The sequence below is a fragment of the Cajanus cajan genome, chromosome 7, assembly GCF_000230855.2.
Source record: "Cajanus cajan strain Asha chromosome 7, NIPB_CcT2T_4, whole genome shotgun sequence".
NCBI classification, from domain to species: domain Eukaryota; kingdom Viridiplantae; phylum Streptophyta; class Magnoliopsida; order Fabales; family Fabaceae; genus Cajanus; species Cajanus cajan.
Genome location: NC_138523.1, coordinates 49,548,810 through 49,575,172, shown reverse-complemented (window position 1 = coordinate 49,575,172; position 26,363 = coordinate 49,548,810). Strand labels below are relative to the sequence as shown.

Below are 26,363 nucleotides of genomic sequence, written 5' to 3'. Positions count from 1 at the left end.
ACATATGGAGTAAAAGTGTTGGCTTAACCTTTGCACCACAACCTATAATGGAGTGTCCTTCTTTTCTTCCCTCCACTAAGTTTAAACAACAATACCATGCCATAAAATTTAATCATTAACATAGAGTTTAGTGGCTTATTTTCAAGGATAAAACAACCATTGTTAATAAGAGTAATGATTAAAGGTTATATGCCTTTCCCTCACTGTCAAAAACGTTCCCATAATTCCAAATATCTTTCAAAATTATCATTATCTTCAGGATTTTAATTACACATTAATTAATATATGTGATCTTCTGAATTCTGATTCTCTAAATTAACCCGCTTTTGAGAGTGGGAACCTTCTGTGGTGCTCCCCTAACTTACACCAACACCACCATAAAATGATCAAATGAAGTGATGTTCCATCATAAACATGATTCCCGAGTTATCTTTTCACTAGACAAGACCACATAGAAAAACATTACTTTGTACCCTACAGGTTTCCTACAATGTAACTAGGCAGAATTTGAAGTAGAGTTAAATATAACCAGAATCACATAGTGATCATAAAATATTTCATCAGATAGACAATCTTCCTTTCAGGGTTGGTTTTAGTGGGTTTACCTCATCTTGCCACTTATCAATATAGTAAGACTTACTGTGTCTACCACACTTGTTCTTTGAATTCAGCCACCTTCTCTTGTTTTGGTCTCATTCAAAGTCCTACACAAGAGAAATCACTAAATGGTACGGTGCATATGTTCATGGTTATTTGCACATAATATTTGTTATTTGTTACACATCAACCGCCACATATATATGGCCGATGTGCTTCACTTTAACTCCAAAATCCTAGGGGTCACCTTTCTCCACTCTTTGTGACTTGGCTAAAATGGTTTCAGCTTCTTCCCTACCTTCTAATACATTCCAGTGTCTATTTATAACCTCTTGACACGACCATTGACCATGCTCTTTCTCTTGCACTAGTTCTCTTATTCTTTTTGCATCTTTTACAATTGCAGGAAGTTCAATCAGAACACAAATGGGTGGACAATGGCCCCTCTCGCCGGGCCAAATGGTGGTACTCAACTTTCCACACTGTGACAGCTATGATAGGTGCAGGTGTTCTCAGCCTGCCCAATGCCATGGCATATCTTGGATGGTAAAATGAATGACAACGAGACCTATTTGGATAATTTTTTCCATAAACACTAATAGAAGAAAATAAGAAAAAATACATTCAGCTTTTTCTTTAGCTAAAATTAACTTATACTCATTATCTTTTAGCTTTTAGCGAAGTTAAATGAAAAGAGCTTCTATAAAAAATTAAGTGCATGAGTTAAATTTTTTTCTTTCAAGTGTTTTTGAAGAAATTTATCTAAATAGAACCTAATCCATGACCTAAGTTGGCAACTTGACAAATGTGTAGCTGAAAGTTTAAAATCTTCTCTCTTCTTTGCAGGGGTCCAGGGATCTTGATGTTGTTGTTATCATGGTGCCTGACCTTAAACACAATGTGGCAAATGATCCAGTTACATGAGTGTGTTCCTGGAACTCGTTTTGATCGCTACATTGATCTAGGTAAACATGCTTTTGGACCAAAACTTGGGCCATGGATTGTGCTTCCCCAGCAGCTTATTGTCCAGGTTGGGTGTGACATTGTGTACATGGTTACTGGGGGGAAGTGCCTAAAGAAGTTCATGGAGATAGCATGCACCGATTGCACACAACTTAGGCAGTCTTACTGGATTCTGATTTTTGGTGCCATCCATTTTTTCCTGTCTCAGCTTCCCAATTTCAATTCTGTTGCTGGGGTTTCTTTAGCTGCGGCTGTCATGTCATTAAGGTGCTTCTTGATCCTACTTGAACTTGACTAGTCTTTTCTTGAACACTAGCCTTTTAATTTGATTATTTATCAATCCTGAGTGCTAGCTTGATATACAAGGACCGAAGGAAAATATGTAGTTTGGAATTTTCTTAAAACATACATCAATAAAGATCTATCTCATAAACTAAGAAATTGATAGAAAGGATAATGAAATGAAAGACATCAACACATCATTAACTTCACCCTTAGGGTATGAATGTAAAGTGTTTGCTTCTAAAGTAAAATAAGTATGTTGGACTCTGATAGGACTGAGAAGATTATATTTTGGTGAACTCTGCATTTGATTGACAATATCATACTTTGGAGAAAGGTCCTTTCTTGAACTGGGGTTGCATCAATTACCAGTAAAATTTAGTAGAAGATTATACGTACTCTTCCTATACTATAGTTTCAAATTATACTACTTTGATAGGAGTGAGAAATGAGCCACCAGCATTTGTTCTTTTCCTTGCTATTTTGGGGTAGTTTTCATGAAATAACAAACAAGTGATGGGATGATAGTGAAAAGTAAGTATCAGAGAGCAAGTAAGTGGTTATTATTATTATTTGAAAAGCACTATATATATACACCTTACTTTGATGGGGTTTTGGTTGCAGCTATTCAACTATAGCCTGGTTGGCTTGCTTGGTTAGAGGTCGGATTGACAATGTTAGCTATGCTTACAAGAAAACCAGTGATATTGACTTCATGTTCCGGGTCTTCAATGCACTTGGTCAAATCTCATTTGCATTTGCTGGTCATGCAGTGGCCCTTGAAATTCAGGCTACAATTCCATCAACCCCTGAAAAACCCTCAAAGATACCAATGTGGCGCGGTGCTATTGGTGCCTATTTCATCAATGCAATATGCTATTTCCCAGTTGCACTTATAGGATACTGGGCTTTTGGACAAGCTGTTGATGATAATGTGCTTATGGCACTTGAAAGGCCTGAATGGCTTATTGCCTCAGCTAACTTGATGGTATTCATCCATGTTGTTGGTAGCTACCAGGTATGAAATAATGCAAAACCAAGACCTTATAAGTTATATCACAATTTATTAAGCACTTTATGTTTCTTAACTAATTGGTGAGGAAAATATCAATTGAAGGTTTATGCTATGCCTGTTTTTGACTTGATTGAAAGAATGATGATTAGAAGATTGAACTTCCCTCCAGGACTAGCACTCAGACTTGTTGCTCGAACTGCTTATGTAGGTGAGATATCAAAACTCAAAACCAATCCATGCTATCACTGCAAAACATTTTTCTGTTTCGTTGTGACTTGTGAAGTGCAGACTAAGGAGTAGAAGAATAGTGCTTTATTTGTGATGTTTTAATGTGACATTAATTTGTAAAAATGTTTCAGCTTTTACATTATTCATTGGGGTCACTTTTCCTTTCTTTGGCGATCTTCTTGGGTTCTTTGGTGGATTTGGTTTTGCTCCCACTTCATATTTTGTAAGGCTCTCTTGCCATTTCAATTTCCCCATGCACATATTAAATTGGGAAATTTACAAAAACTAATTCAAAAATCAGAAAAACAATAATGTGGCACGTTAATTGTTTCAGCTTCCTAGTATAATATGGTTGATAATCAAGAAGCCAAGAAGATTCAGCATCAACTGGTTCATAAATTGGGTAATGATTAACAATTTATATTAGCAACTTTACCTTTTAGAGGCATCAAAAGAGACAGTTACTTTCAGGTTGTTTACTGTGTGCGTTGACCCTCAGATTGTTACTTTCAGGTTGCAATATACATAGGAGTGTGCATTATGTTGGCATCTACTATTGGTGGCTTGAGGAATATTGCTGCTGATGCATCTAGTTATAAGTTCTATACCTAAACTATATGATGTTATTGCAATAATGTGGCAAATATAATTAAGCCAGCGAATCAATCTGGATTAGATGATAGAATTAACTAGGTCTATTGAGAACAGTGATTATTAAATAACTTGGTAAGGGACGATTTTATTACATTGTGTGTGCCACGTGTTAGCAATGCGGAGGATGTTGAGAGAAGTCGTAGATCTTCGTTTTTACTTGATTGGTTTTCTTCTCAAAATAGCTAATTCTCATTAAGATTCTCCTGCTGATGCTTTTAAGTAACTTGAAAAGTCCAGTTAATAATCCTTCCAAGCATATGAATATCTTTGGTGATGTATCGCTTGTTCTTATTTGCAAAATGCAAGGTTGCCAAAGGGAAAAAGTTATAAGCAAGCAATCTTTACTGTAACAAGTTAAATTTTCAGTTTCTTTATTAATCTTTATCATAATAACTTTTTTAATCTACTTATTTTATAATAATTATTGTTGTTTATCTCTAGTTGTAATTAAAATTAAAATAAGTACATCTCAATTTTCATTTTATTATTATATCTGCATACGTCTAATTTATGATTTTTACTTAAATTGTTTTCTCAAATTAGTGGATCATATATATAGTAATCTTTACAACAAGAGCATGAACTTGTTTATATCCCTGCTACACATGTTCCTTAAATTAGATGATCTTATATATTTATTCATTTTATCAAAAAATTAATCTCTGGTGAAGATCTTTACTATATTATTTTTATTTATAAGACTCAAAAGTCTATCTTACTTAATAAAATTGTGTTTAATTCCATTCAGGTTGTTATAATAATAATGGTTTTAACTTACTTGAATAACTCAAAAGTTTGTTTGATGTAATAAAACTATTTAAATAAAATTTTATTTATTATTCTTTCCATCTCATAACAAGTAGTATTATGTAAGAAGAAAAAATAAATCTCAAACTAACATTTATTTTAGCTTCTAAATGTAATATTAATTTTTTTTGTTATTTATATCCTTAATAATATTTTTAGAAAGTTGTTATCGTTATATATTGTTTCTAATAAAATATTAATAATAAAATTAATTTTATAAAATTCGTATTCTTTTTTATTTATTAATTAATTTTTATTATTTTATGTTAAAAAAAACTTAAACGACAATAATTATGAGATAATATAAATAACTTGTAACATTTTTTAGAATATTATTTCATTTTGCATTTGAGGTATTAAACCCTTTTTTTTTTTTACTATTTTCTCTTCTTTTTTTTATTAACCATTAAAATCGTAATTAAATCTATCTACATTAGTATTTCATTCCATTTAATAAAAATTTAAAAATATTATTATCCTAATTTTCAAAATGATAAATTATTTAAAATAAATAAAATACAAAAATTCTTAATTATCCAAATATATATAGAGAGAGAAAAATTATAATAATATCGGTGTAACTTTTACTAAATATTACACTGTTTAATAACTTTATATTAAATGTGAATTTTATAAATTTAACCGTTATATTGAAAGTTCTTTACTCTTAAATCATATATACATAATTTTATATTAATCTAAGATGATTTAATACATCATTCTTATAAATCAAAATTGACATAATATATATATTTCAAAATATACTAAAATATAAATACTTTAATTATTTTCAAGTTATTGTTCAATTTTAACAAAATTTGATATAAACATATAAAATGATATGAACTTTCAATCTAACGGTTGGATTTACAAAATTCACATTTAATATGAAGATAATGAGCGGTATAATACTTAGTAAAAATTATATCAATATTATTTTAACACTCCTTATATATATATATAATCATCCATTTATTTTCCTTTTTCCTCCATTTCTACTTCATTTTCTTCTTGTCTAACCCTTTTCTATCACATCTTTTACTTTGTCTATCACTTTCTCTATTATTTTTTTCTTTACTTCATATTTCCATTGGACAAATATTATTACTTTAAAATAAATATATTTATTATGTAAAAATATTTAATATTACATCAAATTTATATTTAATATAAAATTATTATATTATTATAACACTTATTTATATATATATATATAAGTAAAAATATATTTTTTGTCTCTTATATTATTTATTAGTGTCAATTTAGTTCAATATTAATTAATTGAATCAATTTGATCTCACATAAAATGTCAAATATTGAGATATATTTTAAAGATGTAAAACTAAATTAATGAAAATTAAATTAAATTAACACTAATAAATAATATAAAAGACGATAAATGTATTTTTGCATATATATATATATATATATATAAATCTAAATTCTAATGACGTGACTGGTGTGGTGAGTGATCCGAAAAGAGAAAGAAAAAGAAAAATGGCGTCGATAACAGGACCGCACATTCTACTACACTCTCGCTCTCCATCGCTCAAACTCAAACCCTTCCCAAATTCACTATTCTCCTCAAAACAAGCTTCTTCTCCTCATCGTCATCGTCATGGTAGCACCTTGTGTTCCGTCAATTCAATTTCCATCGTCCCCGACCTCCTCGATTACCTCAACCACTCCTGGACCCAATTCCACGCCACAGGTATTCTTCCTACACCATTCAATTATTCTCTAAACCACAATTAATGCTTAATTCGTTTGCAGCGGAGGCTAAACGACACCTAATCGCCGCCGGTTTCCACTTGCTTCACGAGAACCAAGAATGGGACCTCAAGCCCGGTGGACGCTACTTCTTCACACGCAACATGTCTTGTCTCGTTGCTTTCGCCGTCGGAGAAAAGTAAATTCTCTTCACTTCACTTACTTCTTCAATTCATTCGTTCATTCATTCCTTGTCGTTTTTCCAAGGTACAATGTCGGCGACGCTTTTCACGTCATAGCGGCGCACACCGACAGCCCCTGCCTCAAACTCAAGCCCAAAACGGCGTCGTGCAAGTGTAACTACTCGATGGTGAATGTGCAGACTTATGGAGCTGGCTTGTGGTACACTTGGTTTGATAGGGATTTGAGCGTTGCTGGGAGAGTCATTCTCAGAAGCACCGCTAACTCTTACGTGCATAAGCTTGTCAAAGTCGATAGACCCATTTTGCGCATTCCCACACTCGCCATTCATCTTGACCGGTACATATATACATAACTTTCTTCCCACTAAAACATGCCACCGATTTATCACCCTCTCTTATTTGTTTTCTTGTTTAGCACAGTGAACAAGGATGGTTTTAAACCGAATCTAGAGACTCAACTTCTTCCTTTACTTTCTATGAAACATGAGGACGCTTCTCTCGAATCCAAGGAGAAGACTAGTTCTTATCATCATCCACTGCTTATGCAGGTACCTCTTGTCTTTGCTTCTATCAACTTGAATGTCAAGTATTGCCCAAGGTTTCAACACGTGTCAAGTTCATGGATTTCAACTAGTTAAATATTATTTATTTGTAATTTGTGACTTTCGGGGGGTTTTAAACTATGAGTCTATTTAGATACAAGCTAAAAACACTTTTTAGAGCTTCTCTACTGGAAATAAAAAATATTTTTCAATAGAGAAGCTTTCTAAAACACTTTTAAGATTGTATCCAAACACACTTTATAGATATATCTTGGAAAAAGATATTGATTTCAAACAAGTATTTCAAAAACAAAATAAACCTGGCGATATTGATTCTATTCAGTCTCACAAAAGAAGTACAGCATAACTTTTGTTCTCTTCTTTGCTTCCAATTCTTTCTAGTGCAGCCTAGAGTGAGTTGAAGAAAGAAAATTAGGATCATATGATGCTGACTTTTCAGGTCTTGATCACTATTAGAAATCTAATTTCATAGCACATTCTATAGTTGATGTTGACTTTGATATAAGAAACAATTGTACCTTTCAGATTAACATTCTCCTTTATAGTTGTACTAGTACTTTCTTAGTGTCAGAAAACTGTGCAATTTAATTTTCATATATTATCTTATTCGTTGGTCCATTACAAAGAAATATGCCAATGAATTGGATTCATTAGATGTTTGGTATGTAAATGCATGGCAATTTATGGGAAGATGGGGAATGAAGATTCTTAATCAGAGAAAGGGATGTTTGCATTGTGGCTAAGGATCATCAACCGAGATATTTGATTGCTTTCATATCTAAAATAAAAATGTGATAAGAAATTAAATGAATTAAAAAGAGCAGCTGACAAATAAGAGAAGAAAAAAAAAAAAAGGAGGCAACAAGGAACACTGAAAATGATAATGACAGAATGAGTACTAATGATCTTTCCCAGAGTCAATGAAGTAACATGAATTCACATGAGAATGGTTGCATGCCACCGATTTTGTATTTCATAGCCCAAGTTTAGTAGCTTCGATTTTGGAATAAGTTGCTGCATCAAACTAGATTGATTTCTAGGTGTTTTCGCAATTTATATGGGTAAAATGTAATACTTTTATTCCGGAAATGGAATTGTGCAATAGTTTATCCATCATGATTTTAAATTAAGTTTTAACTGTAAATTAGTTTCCTTACAATTCTTTATAATAGCCTTTATGTTAATTCTCAGGTTCTGTCAGATGAGTTGAACTGTGATGTTGATGACATAGTGAATATTGAACTGAATGTTTGTGATACTCAACCTAGCTGCCTTGGAGGTGGAAACAATGAATTTATTTTTTCTGGAAGATTAGATAATCTAGCTTCAAGTTATTGTGCATTAAGGGCACTTATTGACTCCTGTGAATCTCCTGGTGACTTAGCATGTGAACATGCAATTCGGATGGTTGCTTTATTTGACAATGAAGAGGTATTTCTTTTTCTTGCTTAATGTTTTGTTTATAGATGTCAGATGTTGTTCCATTGTTGCTTGCCAACAATAAATTATGTGCTTATTATGTTGGAAATTGCTCCAAATTGGAAAGACACACCTGGGATTCACCAAAAGCACCAAATATTTGTCTCTAAATGAAAAGCCTGTAGGACATAATGTAGGGTGTCACTCCTATCTGTGAGTGTATCATCACCATATACTATTACTACCATGTGGACACAACCACCACTAAACTGCCAGTTGTAAACAGAATGATCATAACTGCTTCCCTTCAATCCAAAATCAAGGACTAAATCAATAAACCTTCCAAACCAGGCACAAGGGAGATTGTTTCAAACCTTTGGAGTCTCTTTCTCTGAAGCCATTGTTAAGATCCAATATCAGAATTAAAGAAAATAGGAAATTGTTCCATTCACTTGGGAATTAAGTGGAATGGGTTTGTTATAAGTGGTTTGATTCCTTTTATTAAAAAATTACTGAGAATTTTGATTGATGTCTTGTTATTACTTATTAACAAATTTTTTGACGGAGTTTATCTAAGGTCAAATGCATATAATTATTCAATATCATTATACAATGCTACGTCATTAAACCATTGCACTAAGTTTTAACTCTCCTTCAAATTAATGAAAATAGCACCATACCATTTATTCTGGTGTAAAACACTTTACACTTACAGTAGATGAAACTAAATCCTTTATGATATTAAGGAGTAATATCCTTAACTTCAATCAGTATATATTTTAATTGTGTCTGCAATTATTTTATGTAATAATATTAAATTCAAACTGTTCTTGCACCTGTAGACCCCCTCCCCTCTAAAAGATGTCCCAAGATGAGAAAATTCTTACATTTGAAAAATTGAAAGCTGTAAATCCATTAGGATAAAATAGAATTTTCCCTGTTTATGAATAGTTACAAAGCATTTTTTTTATTGCAGTATCATGACATTTCACCCTTGATTTCTCAATGCTATGTCTAACTGCTTCTATTTAGGTGGGTTCAGGTTCTGTTCAAGGAGCTGGAGCACCCACCATGTTTCAGGCCATGAGACGTATAGTTAGTGATTTAGCGAGTGACTATGTCGGTGAAGGCACTTTTGAGCGCACTATACGCCAATCATTTCTTGGTATATCATCCACTTATCAACCTTCTAAGTAAATCTGTGCTAAGTGATACATGGGTTGATACCATCAATTTGATTCTAATATTTTGGATTGTTTGCAAACTTCATTTGTCCATCATGTGTTATAATCAACTAGAATATCTAGCTACAATGGCTTCTGGAAAGGCAAATCTCAAAGATAATGGATTTTGGCTGGGAAGTTCAGAATTTGTAAATGTAAAATTAGAATGGTATGGTGTAGGGCATTCTCTTTTGATTGCTAGATCTGTTAGAATGTCAATTTGATTTTTTGGGTACAAACCAGATTTTGAATTTTTTTCTTAAAAAAAAGTGGGAAAAAGTGGTTATGCGTGAATTTGTTTCAGTATTTAATGAAAATGTGCTGATGATTTGTCCTGCAACATGCATTTTCCATTCAATTAGATGTTAAATGTGGTAATAATATAATAGTTCTATTCAGGATAAAAGAGTATATGTATTATGTATATTCAATTGGCTTTCTATCAGGGACCACTAAAGTATCTTTTGGCTTCTATCCCTAATAGTGTCTGCAGATATGGCCCATGGAGTTCATCCAAATTTTATGGATAAGCATGAAGAACTCCACCGACCAGAGCTGCAGAAAGGATTGGTTATCAAGCACAATGCAAACCAGCGCTATGCTACTAGTGGAATCACATCTTTTCTTTTTAAAGAAGTTGGAAAAATCCATAACCTTCCAACCCAGGTAATTCCTCTTTATGATCGCATATGTTTGTACACATCTATCTACACCATGTTGATTTGTTAGCTTCTCCTTGATTTACCTATTTTTCTTTATTTAACTTTTCTCAACATGAGTTGAATTTCCTTTTTGAGTTACTCTTTGAATTAATTGTAAGTTTATTTGAACTGTTCAATTTATCTTAACTGTTTGAGTTACTATATTTAAGTTGTTTTACATTCCAACCTAACTCCATAGCCAAGAACAATAGAACAAGTATCAAAGAAAAGATCAAAGAGTATTTTTGGCCTATCTTTATCCATCACCAGTCATCACTATTGTTGCAAGTCTTAATAATCTTTGCTCATTGTTGATTAGAATTATTTTTCAATATATTAGCTTAAAGGTTCACCCATTACAAATATAAAAATTAATCATATATTTTATTATAAAGATTTTACTAAACTATTTATCTATATAATGTACACATAACTATTTTAACAGAATATTATACACAAAATTAATCATTTTACTTTTAACAATATAATATATATATATATATATATGAATACTTTTTAATTAAATAGAATCTAAAATAATTTAATTATCTACCTGCACAATGTGTGGAAATAAAAAACAAATAAAAAGGCCAGTGAAGCAATACCTGCTGGGAATAGATTCTTCTCTCTTCTCATTTGCTTTATATATTGGCTTCATAATATGAACTAATTTGTATGCTTGTATCAACTCCTGCCCTCGCCACAAGCATTTTGGTGGAAAGTTTCTATGTGCACCTTGAGTTAGCAAGAGATCACCATCCATTTATGAATTAGCCTATCAGTTTCCTGCAATTGTTTTATACACCTTATATTTATATTGTTAATCACAGACCATTGGACGTAACATATTAATATTAGATACTTTTCTGGAGGCACCTCTTTCTCTTTATGAAACTAATTTTTGAACCATTATAGGGAAGAGAGATAGTAAAACTTCCATGAATTATCGAAAATGAAAAACTAATGTATTGATAAGTGTGTTATGTCTTCTTTTCTCTGATTTATTGATTTATCACATAATTGAGGCATCTAAAAAAATTACATTCTGTCTACTTTAACTGTAGGAATTTGTGGTTAGAAATGACATGGGATGTGGATCAACCATAGGTCCAATACTTGCTTCTGGGGTTGGCATACGAACGGTTGACTGTGGTATTGCTCAACTTTCAATGCACAGGTATCAAATGATTTTTGCATTAATAATTTTTTTAGTGGAAAAAAAAATAAAGCCTATATTTAATCAAAGCCTTTGTGACACCATGATACTAAAAAAGCTATATAACCATGTCTGGCAGTCAGTTCGGATACATCTTGCATATGAAATGACCAAAGATGAAACTCAACAAACCATATGGTTTTTTAGTATTTCTGAACCGGGGGAAAAATCATTTTTGTTGTATTTATATTTAAGGTTTAACTTTCTCTTTTAGGGTCTGGTGCCAGTTGTTGGTATGTGGCCAATATTGTCTTTTTCGTATCACTAATAAGCCCAATAACTGTTATCCTGATCAAATTCTTGTCTTCCTCTTGTTGAAATTATTCTCTTATAAATAAATAAAACAAAAAGCCATGCTTGAAAAGAAGCAAGTTTTCTTATTTTCAAGTTTCATTCATCTCTGACCACTACAAGATTAAAATATGGTTTGAGTTTGCTTTCACTTGGGTTGCAGTATAAGGGAAATATGTGGCAAGGAAGATATAGACATTGCTTACAAGCATTTCAAAGCTTTCTATCAAAGCTTTTCGAGCATAGACAAGATGCTGACTGTGGATAGCTGAGCTATGTTTTTGAGCTTGTGTTTGGCACCACAGTTGCATTTTCTGAGGAAGCCTTGATGGTGAAATCAGCACGATGTTTTACGATGGCTTTGGATTCTCTGCTTCAACATGAGACAAAACCTGATTTCCCTCCTTCAACGTAAGCAGATGAACTTTCTTCCTTAGCTTTTAGATGGATTATGCCAGGATTTTGTTTTGCAAATATGACTGCGTTCCGATTCTTTCTATTTCCCAAAGGGTACTTGTAAATACATTAAATTAAAATATGGATTTTCTTGCCAGCGGTTCTTAGAATGTTGGAGTACATGGTAAGAGTAGCACCATTAAATCTGAATGTCTATTCTCATATTTAACGTTAATTATGGGCACGTGCCACGGTGCCATGAAGGAATAGAACTTGGGATAGAAAATCAAGTAGGGTGATTAAGTTATGCCGTTTCCCGCAGAATCCTTTACTCTTGTTTTTCACTTGGAGCCTGACAGTAACTTGTTTTTAGGATATCTGTATTGAATATGCTATTTTGCCTATTTTTATGTTTGGACTTTATTAGGGTTTGGAATGTGGTAGAGACAACATATCCACACATTTACAAACGAGGAAACACATGCTCACACCAACAAATATGCAAAAAAAAAAAAAAAAATTCAAAAACAAAAAAAAACAGCTAGGTTGGTATTTCGTACAATCAGACCAAACAAAGATATTTAATTATTAAACATTTATATTAATCATAATCCTAACTACAAATGTAATAATTAGTGGAGGGAGAAGACACACTTGAAAAAAGGTATTACTTTTAAGAGTTAATCATCTCTACACGGACACTGACAACTAATTATATCTTTTAAAATTATTTATTTTATTATTATTTTATTAAATAAGTAATTGACATGTCACTATTAAAAGATATAATTGGTTGTTAGTGTAAAAAAAATTTACATTAATAGTGTATAAGTGAATAACTCTACTTTTAATATCGATATGATATCCCAGTTAAGAATGAAAAGAAAATAGTACATTGTGAACGAAAGGTAGTCGTAAACTCTAAACATGTTATTGAGCTATTTACCGATGTGAAAATTTAATAATTAGTATTGTACATTGTGCCGTGGTTTCTAACCCATAGAGCATGACTAAAACATTTTATTATGAAAAGTCAGTCATCTCCATTTCTAAAATTATAAATCAGAAATATAACGGAGAAAACTACTCTTTTTTTAGTCATTATCAATGTTTTTATACATTTCCTCATTAATTTATCATGATAATATGATTTAGGGGTTGTTCACCCAAAGAAAAATAATAATATGATTTAGGGGTTTGAATGCAAGCTCTGTTCCGTGGTGATTAATTTTATATACCACAATTTAATTAGTTATGTGTACTTATATTAAAACATAAAAATCCAATCAGAAGCATATTTGGAAGGGAAGGTATTCAAACTTCTTTTACTCACGAGACCACAAACATCCTCTAAAGAAAATAATTATGCTCGACTCAAATAACTTACAGGTATGTTTGACTTGCTAAATTAATAGTATTAGATAAGAAAAATGTAACTATTCTGCGTAATTTATTTTTTACCTAAAACAAATTATATGGAAATTAATTTTATCCTTTGCTACTCAATAAATTATGGGAACTTTTTGTCCCCAATATAAAACACTCATCATCACCATTGTTATTGTACCTAGTACTATCTCGATCATTATCATTATCACTTGATACAATTATCGTCGTTACAATTTATTAGTGATGGTAAAATGAGTTAGTATGACCATTTAGGCCTCACTTGCCATTAGTTTATCAAAATAGGCTAATTTGTCGAGCAAAAATGGGTGGAAAACCTTGGCCCACCTCACCAATGGATAGGTTTGTAGGCCTGAAAACCAAAAAAAAGAAAACAAAAACAAAAAAGGAAAAAAGAAAAGAAAAAAATTACATATTTATTTTGAGTTACTCTTTTAGCATATATTTTTTTCAATATCTAAATGACCTACATAAATAATATACTTAAATGAAAAAAAATTAAATTATAACATTTATTACATAATATTCATAATTCTTGTAACAAGTTTATTACATAACAAATTTCAAATTATATATAATAAAATAAATCAAATAGACAACAGATTTATTATACAACATATCATAGATTAATTACAAAATAAGCCTGAAATAACTTAATTAAACTTTCATTAAAAAAATTAAATAAACAAAAAAAACATTAAAAAAAAGAATAAAATGAAATAGGCAAGTCGTTGAGCCAACTCACCCCAGCTCGACTAGTTGGTTGGCTAGGCAAGACAGAACCAACCAATTTTGGATCAGTCTCTAGGCCTACTTACAAGTCGTTGCTCGTTTTGTCACCCATGTAATCTACTACTATCTTGTTCTTACCACTATCCTCCTTGTTATCACTATTACTACCATTGTTTTTGTCATAATAATTACCATCATCATTCATCAAGATAATTTCTTTTTTGATCAATCAAAATTATAATGATAGCACCATAATTATTATCTAAGATCACATACATACTACCTCAACCACTCATCATTAGATTGATCGTAATATTTTGAAGATAATAATAATTCACTGATAATTAATATTAAAAAAGATATTGTATTAAATTTAACAATATTTTACTGTTGTTGATTGTTCCTCAGAATGTGTAGAGCAAAAAATTGTCAAATAACTTGAGCATTTGTTATGTGTTGTTTTTCATGTCATATACCTTAATACATATTAAACACACCCATGTAGTCCTGAGCAGTGGTCAGTTTTAGACAAGTTTGAGTCTGAATTTTCAAAATCAATGAAACCCAAGCTATGTCCTTTTTCGATCCATAGTCGACTGATCATTACATCAAGGTAGTTGGGTGGGGGTTCTCAAATTGATAGGATTTAACGGACAAATATTTCAATTCACATAAAAGATTTATCAGTCGAGGTGGGATGGAGCGAGATAGTAGAGGCGTGGGACAGAACGAAACAGTGGAGACACGGAACAGAATACCCAATAGTGCAGAAGATGCGATTAAGCGACAGAGAGAAGATTAAAAAAAAATAAATAAAAAAAAAAAACTGTCCAACAATGTAGAAGAAGCGACAAAATTATGAAGAGAAGAGACAAAGATAAATGAGAAGAGAAAGATGAAATAAGAAGAGGGGAGAAAGAGGTACTTTTAAGGAAAAAGAAAGATCGAAGAGATACAATCACTTTCAAATACTAACAGCTTCATTTTTTTCTAACTGGAAACCAACCGCATTTAACTACATTGATTACTTCATTCGAATCCGTATCCTCTAATTCTTTATTTTTTTCTATTTTCGGAATTCCCAGGTTCAAACGGCCCGATAAATTTTGATCAGGCCTATACACACACGGTATCCCTGTAATATTCAATTTAAAATTTTAGTTTCCTAATTTTTATTTTCGCAATTTTAAGCCCTAAAGCCTGTATTTTAGAGCGTCATTGGTTCCAAGCTTCTGCTGCCCTTCTCCGTACCTGAAAGCGTACAAACAACCGCCACATTGTTTTTGTTTGGGAGCAAGGGTTCATTTGGATGTTTCTAGTTTAGATGGGTTTTCCAATTTGGGGGATCGGAATTTGGAAGGTATGATAGGAGTTTCCCCTCCAAAGCTAAATCTTGAGAATAATGCCAATGTTGTCACCGCCCAAGGTCAGGGTCATGACGGGAGGGGGGCAGGAGAAGGGCATTTTTTTATTATTCGGACCAACTTTTCTTGTCAAAAAGACTCTTCAATTTCATAAACTAGAATGTAAATAAATATTTTAAGAGTTAAATAGAAAATTAAAATAAATTAAAATTAAAACTAAAATAAAAAATATAAGACCGTTAAAAGAAGATGCACATAAGCATCGCATAGTCTTCTCTTCCTCGTCCACTTTTTTTCTCGCGCCACCAATGCCGCGCAACAAATTTTGTCATCGTATGCAACATTAAGCTTGAGATTTTGATAATATATATGAAGCCAATAAGGAAATGCGGATAAAGAAATGTTAGAACTGAGTTAAATATACAATCTCAAATCTATAGTTAGTAATGTATTATACATGAGGTCAAGGATAATTCACCAGACCATATTGTAAAGTATATGGCGATAGCGACTAGAGACTAGAGCTTGGAAAATTCAGTTAAATCCCAGCAGCATCAAATGTTGCTTCAACCTCGAGACAAATGACGGACTGAGCACTTTAACTGAAACCCCGTTAGCTATTGAGGGAGCTGTAAACAAATTCACAAATATCAAATAACACTCATTCCATGTAAGGTCGATTTAACAAATGCTCCATTTGCATTACATACACTCAACTTGAGAAGCGTTATTGTAAAAACTGTTTTACACTATTATATAATTCCCATGAAAAGGGGCAAGGTATGATTCAATTTTATTCATTTTCCCAGCTTTAAACTTCTAACATAAGTATGAAACGATAGAGTCAAGCCACAGGATAGGTTAAGCAAAGCATATTGTTGAAATTATATGATTTTAGGTATGTTTATAAAACCTAAAGCATTAACCCTTGCTAATAAAAATCATAATCCCGACTAATTAGAGAAACAAAATATGATATGACCAGGAAATATGGTTACTAATACTTAAAGATGATCAAGAAATAAGGAAACTAGTACTAGAGGATAATCTAGTTCATGATAAGGTATTTTCATATATTCCAGTATTCTAATACTCTCCCTCCAGTTAAAGCTTACACACATGCTCTTTAAATAAAGAAATATAAAAATATGATTTGAGAATATGGAAGGTAATGACCAAGATAATTCCCCAAGACTATCAGGAGACTAGCTGACAGTTCTAATAAAGTCGCAGGTTTAGGTTAATTTCCCTAGGAAGACCACCTGACCAGAGACTCGTATCTCAAGGAAAGCACCGAGAGCAGGTTGATGTCTCTGGGAAAGACCTGAGCCCAACTAATACTTTTAGTAAAGCCGTAGGCCCAAGTTCATATCTGGGAAATCCATGGGACCAAGCCAAAGTTGTTAATCCCGATGCCCAATTTGATTGATTTGAGTAGAGAAGGTCATAGGTCAACAAGGAGAGAAGATGAACTGAATGGTGACAAAACACTAAAAATGTCAGATGACAAAACAGAGGTCTAAACCTACCAAAATGATGACACAACAGAGGGAGGATCGGCAACAGTGTCTATAGACGATTTGAAACACGCTAAAAGAGACCATAGCATAGGAAATAGAAATCTGGAGAGGAACACGGGTGTTAGAGCATGCTGGAAATGTCATAGCAGTAGAAGAAACCAATACAGGACTACTGGAAACTGAACAAGACAACCAAAACTGTCTGAAATATATCAGTAAACTATAAAATAAAGGAGATCAAAACATATAGATAAACATACGAACTTGGAATATGCTGGAATGAAACGCGAAATGATATCAACTGAGATGTATTTACACTGTATTGATGTGTTCCTAAATACTAAAGCACTAACCCTTATTTATATATTAATCATAACCTAACCATTTACTTAGGAAAACAACTTGTGATAAGACAATGACATATGATAACCAATCCTAAAAGAAAATGAGGAAATAAAAAAACTAAGAGGATGATTTAAGATTTTCGAAGATATGACAAGATATTTTCATATATACTAACACATACCTTCATCCAAGTCAAGCACAAACTTCTTCGGTTCCAATTCCTCTGAAGAGGTCCTCAATTCACTTTTCTTCATGAACAACCGTATATATGCTCTAAAAGCTCCTCTAAAAATTCAAATGTCTACAAGAGACACGGTTATGGACTGGTGGAAGATGCAGGAAGCATCCTTGCAAAACCGAGATTGGAGGGACAGATCAATGCTGGTGACTTGAACTTTGAGAAATACACAAATCCATTCCAGCCAACCTCGGCCTAAATGCCTGCACTCCAATCAGCTAAAAGAAATTTGGTGCTGCAGCAGCCCATGATCTTTACATCTTATACCTCTGGCTGATCGGGTGCAGGCATGGCCCATGCCCCTCACCGGGGCCGGGCCAATCCAAAACTTGCATCAGGTGGGGGCTGATGAGACTGCAGTATCAATTACATGAAGGAGTGCAATTAGATTCAAATCATAAGTGGAAAACCAAAGCATAACATTTCACAAGAATTCAATTTCCAAAATGAAGCAAAAAAAATGACAGAACTCTCAACTGTTGTTACAAGATGCTTGTAACATACATATACATCATTATCTTGGCCAAAAAAAAATAGCTTCTATTATAGATAAGACATTAATAAATTGAATTTACAACACTTAAGGAAAAGCTTCCACCCTCAATTACAAAATGGAGCTCAATACACTACATAAATGACACCAACCATGAAAACTTTACACATACAAACATATCCAGCTAGAATATTATCACCTTGAACAAAAAATATTTTTTAAGTGTAGTCCAACTAAAAGTATAACAATTTTTTTAAAAAAAAAACATGGTAATAAATTGGTTGCTGAGTATATCCTTATTTTGAAAAAAATTCAAATAAGTCCTTATAGTTTAAATTTGTTGAGGAATTCCTCAATGTCTCTAATTGTATGTCTTTTCCACCATAGGTTGGTTATTTTTCTACTTTTAAAATTTATTTTTACTGTAGTTTTAGTCAGCAAACCTATAAAAAAAAACATTAAATAGCAAATAACCTTTTTATTTCATGACTTTGGTGGAACTGGCCACTGACAGGACTCGCACCTCAAAGTTTAAAATGCCAAGCGTGATTGAAATTATATCTGGTAGTATTGAAAGTCTTGTAATTATTGTTAGATTAATATATTTTGTATTATTAATATTTGCATTGTAAAAGCTGTTTCTGACTTTCGGTTATCTTTGAACTGATTTTAGCTGACTGTCAAAAGGGATCAGGCTAACATCCCTTTCTTTTCTGTCTGTTTTGCTCTCTTTGATATATATTTATACACACACACACACACATATCTGAAGTTGAGTAGTGTACAACACAAACTCAAGCTTTTTGCCTAACAGATTCAAAACTTAAGTTCAACCTCTTAACAATTAGCTTAGGATTAAAAATATTGTATTATTTTAAATAGAGAGCTTTAATTTTCTTTAACTGATCAAATGTTTATATTCTTATATTATAGATCATTAAAAGTTTTATAATTATGCCCATACACGTATACCACTTGAATTGGCAGACTAGGAAAGGTAACTTGCCGCACAGTTTTAGAGATACTCATTTATTCTATTAGACAGCTGATCTACATGCCTACATTACTGCTATCAAATTCCTTTTAAGACTATGAACATCATGAAAGTAGTACAAAACATACTGCAAGCAAAACATTATGCCACTGGCATGAAGGTATGGACCTTGTTAAAACATTGTATATGACCTGACCAATCACAAATTGGAGACTTTGGTGGCTGTTTATACCTGTGCAAAGGGTTGGTGAACATGTTCATGATGGATAAAAGGCATTCCAGGGCGCTGACAAGGATACTGAGACGAATGCAGATACATGGCTGACGAGGAGTGTGCACCAACTTGATTAGGACTAAATGGTGGCATCATGGTCTCGGGATGTCCATATCCAATTCCAGCAGGTGTTGATTGTGCAGCCCATGGCCCAGGTATATGCTGCGGAAGAGGTCGTGGTTGGTGTTCAGTAGAAAGCTGGGGTCTATGAGTGGATCCAAGCTGTGGAAACTCAGTGTTGTAATTTAATACTGCTGTATACATTGGCTGCATTGCATATGATCCTCCATTGAACCCAAATCCAGGATCAAATCTTTGCATATACCTGCAATGCAAGTTAAGTAGATTATAAAGTTAATCCATGCATCATATATAACAGTTTTTTATATTATTACTTTTGCAGCCAGAACTCAGAGTATAGTAAAATACAACACGACTATAATCTATATCTATATATATATAACAGATAAGCACATAAAATCGCAATTTATTGTGATCCATAATCCCAACGTCAAATCAAGTATAGATGTACTTAACCCAAATAAAGCTCTAGATACTCAAACATCCATTATGAAGCATTTAAATGCATAGTTTATGCAAGAATTGAACACAGTGACCACCATCCATAAATTTTTTGTTTAATCCCCCTTAAAAAAAGTTATTAACACAATGGTTACCCACTTCAACATATTTTGCGGGATGGGACTTTTCTAGCATATGTACTTGAAATATGAATCACCCCCTTCAGAATATAATCCAATCATTTTTTCGTAACTGGAATAAAAAATGGTACAATACAACTTAACCACAATTACAAATTATAGATAATATTGTAGAAACCATTAAGAGCCTGGGATTACAGTAACTATAAATATTGCAGACAATCACACGATAAATGGAGTAAGACCCAATAGGAATATGGCAGAAAGAAAAATGCACATACAAATTTGATTACTTTTAAAATTTAAACATAAAATAACAAAGACACAATTTTCACCATTTCATGGAACATCAGCCAATCTGTAAGTTATAATTATTTATCATATATGATCTATGATGCACAGATGCAGTGTGGGACTGTTGTGTCCCAGTGCTCGACACTTTTCCGGAGTGGACATGCCGCGGACGCACCATGTCCACACAAACCAGACATGTCTCCATTGCAGACACATGTGAAACGGATGTGTCTCCATCCTGACATGTTTGCACAAACCGAACATGTCCCCATTGCGGAGACCTGCAAAACGAACATGTCTCCATCCCAACACACACGGTCCAACACTTTGATGAGCTGATTCGAGATTTTATTTTTTTAAAAAAATCTTGATAAAAACATAAACAAGGAAGGGAGGATTCAGGACTTTCAAAAAAAAAAATAAAAGAAGAAAAAATCTTGATAAAAACAGGAAAAAAAAAAGGGGAATTGTTCTTGTCTTTGCTTACTTAACCTTCACATAACAGAACCAAAGTCATAGAATCGAAACTAACTGAAAGATATATTGTTGTGGACTATGGTACCTCTTAGTAATTTGTTTATGAGACTAAGTTATTGTCATATCAATATATGATTTTTTTGTCTTGTTATTCATATTATATATATGCCATGTCCACATGTTCTATTTTTTTGATTTTGTCGTATCCCCGTGTTCGTGTCATCCGAATCCATGCTACATAGTATACAATAACCCATTGGGTTGTCCTTTTAACCCGCTAAACAAGCAGACTACATTAAGCCACTAAACCCATTGGAACATTATAACCAGCCCTGTGTAACCCAGATGTAAATGGGTTTGAAATGGGTCAACCCACTGGCCCATTACTGATTCATTTTGACTTTAGACTACAGCATGTGGTGTAGGGGTGTCCACAAGTCGAATTGGTTCGAGTTTGGGTGAAAATCTAATCTAAACCATTTAAATTAAAGTGGTTTGGATTGGTTCGGATTTCATAAATTATTTTGTTTAACCCGAACCAAAACAATCCAATACGATATTGATTGAGTTGGTTTGGTTTGGGTCATTGGATATCCAATAGTTTAAAAAAATAATTTTTTTCCTAGTAAATAGATTTTCCATCATTAACAAAATTGATATATTGTCAAAAATTAACTAAATTAATAGATTTTCAATATAGTTACTCTTGGTTTCGTTTCTTAATCTACTTAAGGATTTCAAATGCACTACAATGTGTGAAAATGACACTCAATATATTGCAATATAGTTATTCTTGGTTTCTTTTAAGTATTTGAAAAAAGGAATGAAAAAATCTACATACTATAACATAAAAATGTCTTCAAAATAATCACAATGATACATATTTATTAATTGTTAACCAAATAAAAAATAATAATAATATATAAATTAATTGGTTTGGTTCGGTTTGTTCAGATTTTAAATGTGTAAATCTGATACCCAAACCAATCAACATAGGGTTTAATTGGTTTGGTTCAGGTTCGACCTGAACAAAAAAAAAACAATTTAATTGGTTCAATTCAAATTGTCGGATTTGTTAGATTGATCCGATTCAATGAACACTCCTAATGTGGTGTTTGCTTTGTGGTTTATTGGCTAATTAAGACTTATTGTCGTTGTGGACCTATTGGTGTGATGGACTAAAGTATTAATGTTTCTAAAACTTTCCTTTTAAGATCCTGGTGGATGTATTTCAAGTATTAGAATGTTTAGATGGACTAATTAATGGTTATTATGGTTATCAAGAATTTTGCATTATTTATATTTTTTTCTATTTTTTTATTTATTTGGTGGGTCAATCCATGGGTTATAATTTTTTTTTTTTAAATTATGGCAAGTCAACCCAACCCAACCTGCAACCAAGCTAGGGTTGGGTAGGGATTTCTAATCAAGAATCACAATGGATTCAACCAAACTAACCTGCATTTAGTGGGTTGGTTGGACTGGGTTGATCTATTTGACCACCCCTACCCGGAATATAACCACTGATCACTACTGTTTCACAACAAGGCAGAAATATTACACATTGCTAATATAATATTTTAGTATTAAAATTAAAATAATAACATAACAGTCATTCAAATCATTCTAGGTTTTAAGAACACTTGCAAAATGCAAACAGACAGAAAAATCAGAATATTTTGTTAACCAAAACCAATTATTAATTATTCATTCAAACTAGTGAGGATATATAAAATAAATCTTCAATGTGACAGAAGCCAATATACAGTAAATCCACATAGGACAGGATATGATTAATGATTAATATATGCTAAATGCATGTCCAAATGCCTCAGTTATCAATTATTCATTCATTGTTCAAATATGACAGATTGACATCAGATATTCTGTCCACACTCCATAACCACAAGATAAATGAAAAATGTGATCTGAATACGAAGAAACGTGTAAAAATTTCTAATCACTGTACAGGTGACAAATCATTGATGCCAGAAAACTCAATTTATTTTGTGAAAGAGGAACAAGGCAAGGTCACAAAATTTAGAAGACAAATGCATGACTAAGATGGTAAAAGGCACGCATACCTATCATAGCTCCTGTCATAATCAGGATCCTTGCGGTCGACCTCACGGTCACGAAATATAGCCACCCTATTACTTTGCCTGTACCTACCAACTGGCTCCTTCTCCATCCTACTTCTAGTCCTACTGGTATTAGTTGAAGACTCAACCAACCCCCAACTGCTATTAGTTGAAGACTCAACCAACCCCCTACTGGAAGTGACATCTGATACAGAAGCAGATTTATCTTCCACTCGAGGAACCCCCAAGGAGCCATGCAATGAGATATCCTGCTGCCTTGTCTCACACTCTGGCTTCCCACCTACAGTACCACCATTATTGCTTGAACTGAAAATTCTAGCTCGAGCCCTATTGTATTCCTCTTTTCTCTCTTCCACACTTTTAGAGTTATTATTCTTCACGGAGTTTGAATTTGCATTGCTATGAATCTGTGTCCGCTTCTGCGGCCTCTGTTTGATTGCAACCTTCATGACAGCATTGTTTTCTGTAGATAATTTTACTGGTATGTCTGCAAGGCGAATAGCTGGAAGCTTACATTCAGGGGCTTTACTAACGATAATTCTTGACCCAGAGCCATCTGGTAAACTACTATCCAGTAAAACCATTGACTGCAATGAGTAGTGCTGAGCCACCCGGTGTGCAGCCAACCTTAAATAGGATGTTGGAAGCTGCTTAAATTCAAGCTTCTGTTGAGTAGGATCGCGAATAAAATTCTCAACATCTTGCTCCATCCTCAAAACTGAATATATCAAATTACAAACCTTAATCAATTGAGCAAGTTATAGCTCTAAGAACATAAAGCTTTTTAGATCAAACAAATAGCATACAACTAAAGCATTCATAAGTGCATAACAGATGCATTACAAAAGTAGCAAGCAAATGCATTACGTAGCGTAGAACATGTAAGTGTCAAATTTTGAATAAGCCATATTTTTTGCATCCTCTATTTTGATTTTCGGGAGGGGGTTAATCTCCCCAAAAAAATAGATCTACTGATCAACACAACCCCTGAAAATTATAAATCTGAAGGAAGAAAAAAGATCAATGTCACCCGTCAGTACACACAAACCAGATGCTCACACCAACAAAATCACAAATTAGCTAGTTCAAACTCAATCAATGTCAAGAAGCAGTTTGGTTGATTTTTCAAATGGGATAGTGAGGGATTCACTTTAGAAGTGAGGAATAAGGGATTATATCGGTTGATGAGAAGGGAGAAAGATGCATTTCATCACAGTCATATCAATTGATATTCCAATCAATGATATACGGATAACTCCTCACTTTGCTGTCTAAACTGAATCTTTCACTTCAGAGACCCAAATCCTTTCGTATGATAGCTACACTTGCAAATAAAGAAAGAGCGATAGAATTGTTTCTCTGATCAGACACACGAGCGTAAAATACACTAGCAGTGTACTCAATTACAATCCTAGCAATTTTATTACTAATCAGAACCTAAAACAACTCCTTAATAAAAATTTAGGTCACGAATTGAGTCTACCCACAGACAACACCTAAAAATAAAATCCAAGACGCTTGGAGTCTATAAAAATTCAAAAACAATTAACGAAGTAGCAATAGCTTATAAAAATATCTTCCTCTGATTAAACCGATGCAGGCAAAGGTAAACCTACTTGAAAGGCGTTCGCGAGGGTTCTGAATGGCTTCGCGAAGGAACTGATCAACCTGATTGACGATGTCGTCGGAAACCGTGTCGCCACTGGAGGAAGGAGGCGGAGGAGGTGGCGGTGGCGGAGGAGCATCGTCGGCGTGAGGGTTAGAATCTTTGTTGGAAGAGAGCATCAGGTTTAAGCGGTTCATGGACTCGTCCAAATCAGCGACCTCCCATGACTCGGGGGCTCCGAGATCCTCTGCAGAGCCCTCCATGGAAAACTGCAAAGAGACGAAAGGTATTTGTGAAGGGTTAGGGAATCGAACCTGATTCTGAAAGCGTGGAGTTTAGCGCAGGGAATTTCATGAGAAGCTTCGGTTTTAGGGTTAGGGTTAGGAATAATTGGGGGCAGAGTGATTGAGAAGAGGCGAATGCGAAGCAAGATAGGGTTTGACGACGACGATGGATGGAATGGAAGTTCCTTCCTTACACCGTCTCCCACGTGTCCCCCGCCTCTAATAGTACGCTCAATTTTTTCTCCTTTTTTCCGCTTTTTACATCAACATAAATAAATAATTCTCTATCCAAGTACTTCTTAGGATCAAATTGAGATATTAAAAAAATCATAGTAAATTTGTGTTTGAATTTTAAAAATCGATTCAACATTTCATTGGTTAATTAGGGATAGGTTATGAGTAGTAAAGTAAGTGTAACAATTACAACTAAAAAAATTGTATTTAATTTAAATTTCTAAATTGAATAGCGTTTAAATAATTTAAACTTTTAAATTGTATTTAATTTGTAATAATTATTAGGAATATATAAAAGGAAGATTGATGAAATTTAATCTCAACTGCTTAATATATTTTTACTTCTCTAAATTTAATTCAGTTCCAGTTTTACTTAAGTTTGGTCTACTTTTATTTATATCAAACACTTGATATTTTTGTACATTGGAAATTAGATTCAACAAGTAGCAATTAGTATAACATAAACCATTTCTACTTCACAAATTCTTTAGGATCAACAATCTTTTACTATACTACAAAAACTTGGATGTGCTTACCCTGAAAACCAACACTAGCACAAAAATATTTGGTTGAAAAGGAAAAGGAAATGATTGTGTCATAAGCCTCAACACAATTTTTGGAAGTAAAAATGGTGGGCCTAAATTTGGTGAGAAAAGTAGGGCACGTGGGAAAAATTACCACATTGCATGCCCATGCAAGTAATGTAGAAGGGTTGGCTGAAGAGTGTGTTAAAGTTAACAATATTGGAGAGGGAGATATAAAGTTAACAATATTGGAGAGGGAGATACAAGTGGGCCTAGTATTAGTTGGGTGCTAAAGGAGGCGACTTGCAGGATTAATTTCCACTCCCGTAAACCTTCAAACAGATAAGAGAAACTTTCTTTTGAGGAAAGCATTGTGAAACCAAGGGATATTAAAAATATTAAGGTGACATCTTCTATTTGGGTTATAGAGGATGAAGATTATATGGTGAATGAGGAGGATATGGTAGAGGATTCGCAAATACATATGGGTTAATAGCCTGGATAACATTTGTCAGTCTTTATCTTATTCTGTTCATGCCCCATTG

General features: G+C 33.2%; 3 protein-coding genes across 5 annotated transcripts; 2 read left to right on the top strand and 1 right to left on the bottom strand.

Moving 5' to 3' along the window:
* The first annotated feature begins 394 nt into the window (after positions 1 to 394).
* Positions 395 to 3,830, top strand: LOC109810644 (lysine histidine transporter-like 6). Of its 2 annotated transcripts, none has more exons than XM_029273822.2 (8): positions 395 to 728; positions 1,004 to 1,143; positions 1,444 to 1,827; positions 2,467 to 2,860; positions 2,960 to 3,065; positions 3,217 to 3,308; positions 3,420 to 3,488; positions 3,599 to 3,830. In XM_029273822.2, exons 1-8 carry the CDS (start codon positions 726 to 728, stop codon positions 3,695 to 3,697), a joined length of 1,287 nt encoding a protein of 428 aa, XP_029129655.1. In that variant the 5' UTR covers positions 395 to 725; the 3' UTR covers positions 3,698 to 3,830. The 2 variants fall into 2 exon arrangements, with proteins under 2 accessions (XP_029129655.1, XP_020229746.1); XM_020374157.3 differs by lacking the exon at positions 395 to 728 and adding an exon at positions 739 to 876.
* A 2,213-nt stretch (positions 3,831 to 6,043) lies between these two features.
* Positions 6,044 to 12,438, top strand: LOC109810635 (Zn-dependent exopeptidases superfamily protein). Its single transcript, XM_020374149.3, has 9 exons — positions 6,044 to 6,257; positions 6,320 to 6,455; positions 6,524 to 6,796; positions 6,875 to 7,007; positions 8,214 to 8,453; positions 9,474 to 9,606; positions 10,149 to 10,330; positions 11,430 to 11,542; positions 12,036 to 12,438. Exons 1-9 carry the CDS (start codon positions 6,044 to 6,046, stop codon positions 12,142 to 12,144), a joined length of 1,533 nt encoding a protein of 510 aa, XP_020229738.2. The 3' UTR covers positions 12,145 to 12,438.
* A 3,720-nt stretch (positions 12,439 to 16,158) lies between these two features.
* Positions 16,159 to 25,285, bottom strand: LOC109810592 (uncharacterized). 2 transcript variants are annotated; one of them, XM_020374097.3, is made up of 6 exons: positions 24,787 to 25,285; positions 23,153 to 23,888; positions 19,594 to 19,960; positions 17,818 to 18,228; positions 17,301 to 17,393; positions 16,159 to 16,400 (listed from the first exon to the last, which is right to left on the bottom strand). In XM_020374097.3, the coding sequence occupies exons 1-4, from the start codon at positions 25,037 to 25,039 to the stop codon at positions 18,178 to 18,180; spliced, it is 1,407 nt and encodes a 468-aa protein (XP_020229686.1). In that variant the 5' UTR covers positions 25,040 to 25,285; the 3' UTR covers positions 16,159 to 16,400; positions 17,301 to 17,393; positions 17,818 to 18,177. The 2 variants fall into 2 exon arrangements, with proteins under 2 accessions (XP_020229686.1, XP_020229685.1); XM_020374096.3 differs by lacking the exon at positions 17,301 to 17,393.
* Positions 25,286 to 26,363: the final 1,078 nt, after the last annotated feature.

Excerpts from the sequence above, each read along its gene's own strand:
- LOC109810644 (XM_029273822.2), top strand. Across the intron at positions 2,861-2,959 it reads ATGTTGTTGGTAGCTACCAG|GTTTATGCTATGCCTGTTTT; the intron begins GTATGAAATAAT and ends TATCAATTGAAG. Across the intron at positions 3,489-3,598 it reads TCAACTGGTTCATAAATTGG|GTTGCAATATACATAGGAGT; the intron begins GTAATGATTAAC and ends TGTTACTTTCAG.
- LOC109810635 (XM_020374149.3), top strand. The coding sequence starts at position 6,044 with ATGGCGTCGATAACAGGACCGCACATTCTACTACACTCTCGCTCTCCA. Across the intron at positions 6,456-6,523 it reads GCTTTCGCCGTCGGAGAAAA|GTACAATGTCGGCGACGCTT; the intron begins GTAAATTCTCTT and ends CGTTTTTCCAAG. Across the intron at positions 9,607-10,148 it reads TATACGCCAATCATTTCTTG|TGTCTGCAGATATGGCCCAT; the intron begins GTATATCATCCA and ends TATCCCTAATAG.
- LOC109810592 (XM_020374097.3), bottom strand. The coding sequence starts at position 25,039 with ATGGAGGGCTCTGCAGAGGATCTCGGAGCCCCCGAGTCATGGGAGGTC. Across the intron at positions 23,889-24,786 it reads CCCTCGCGAACGCCTTTCAA|TTTTGAGGATGGAGCAAGAT; the intron begins GTAGGTTTACCT and ends TGATATATTCAG. Across the intron at positions 18,229-19,593 it reads TTCACCAACCCTTTGCACAG|TCTCATCAGCCCCCACCTGA; the intron begins GTATAAACAGCC and ends TTGATACTGCAG.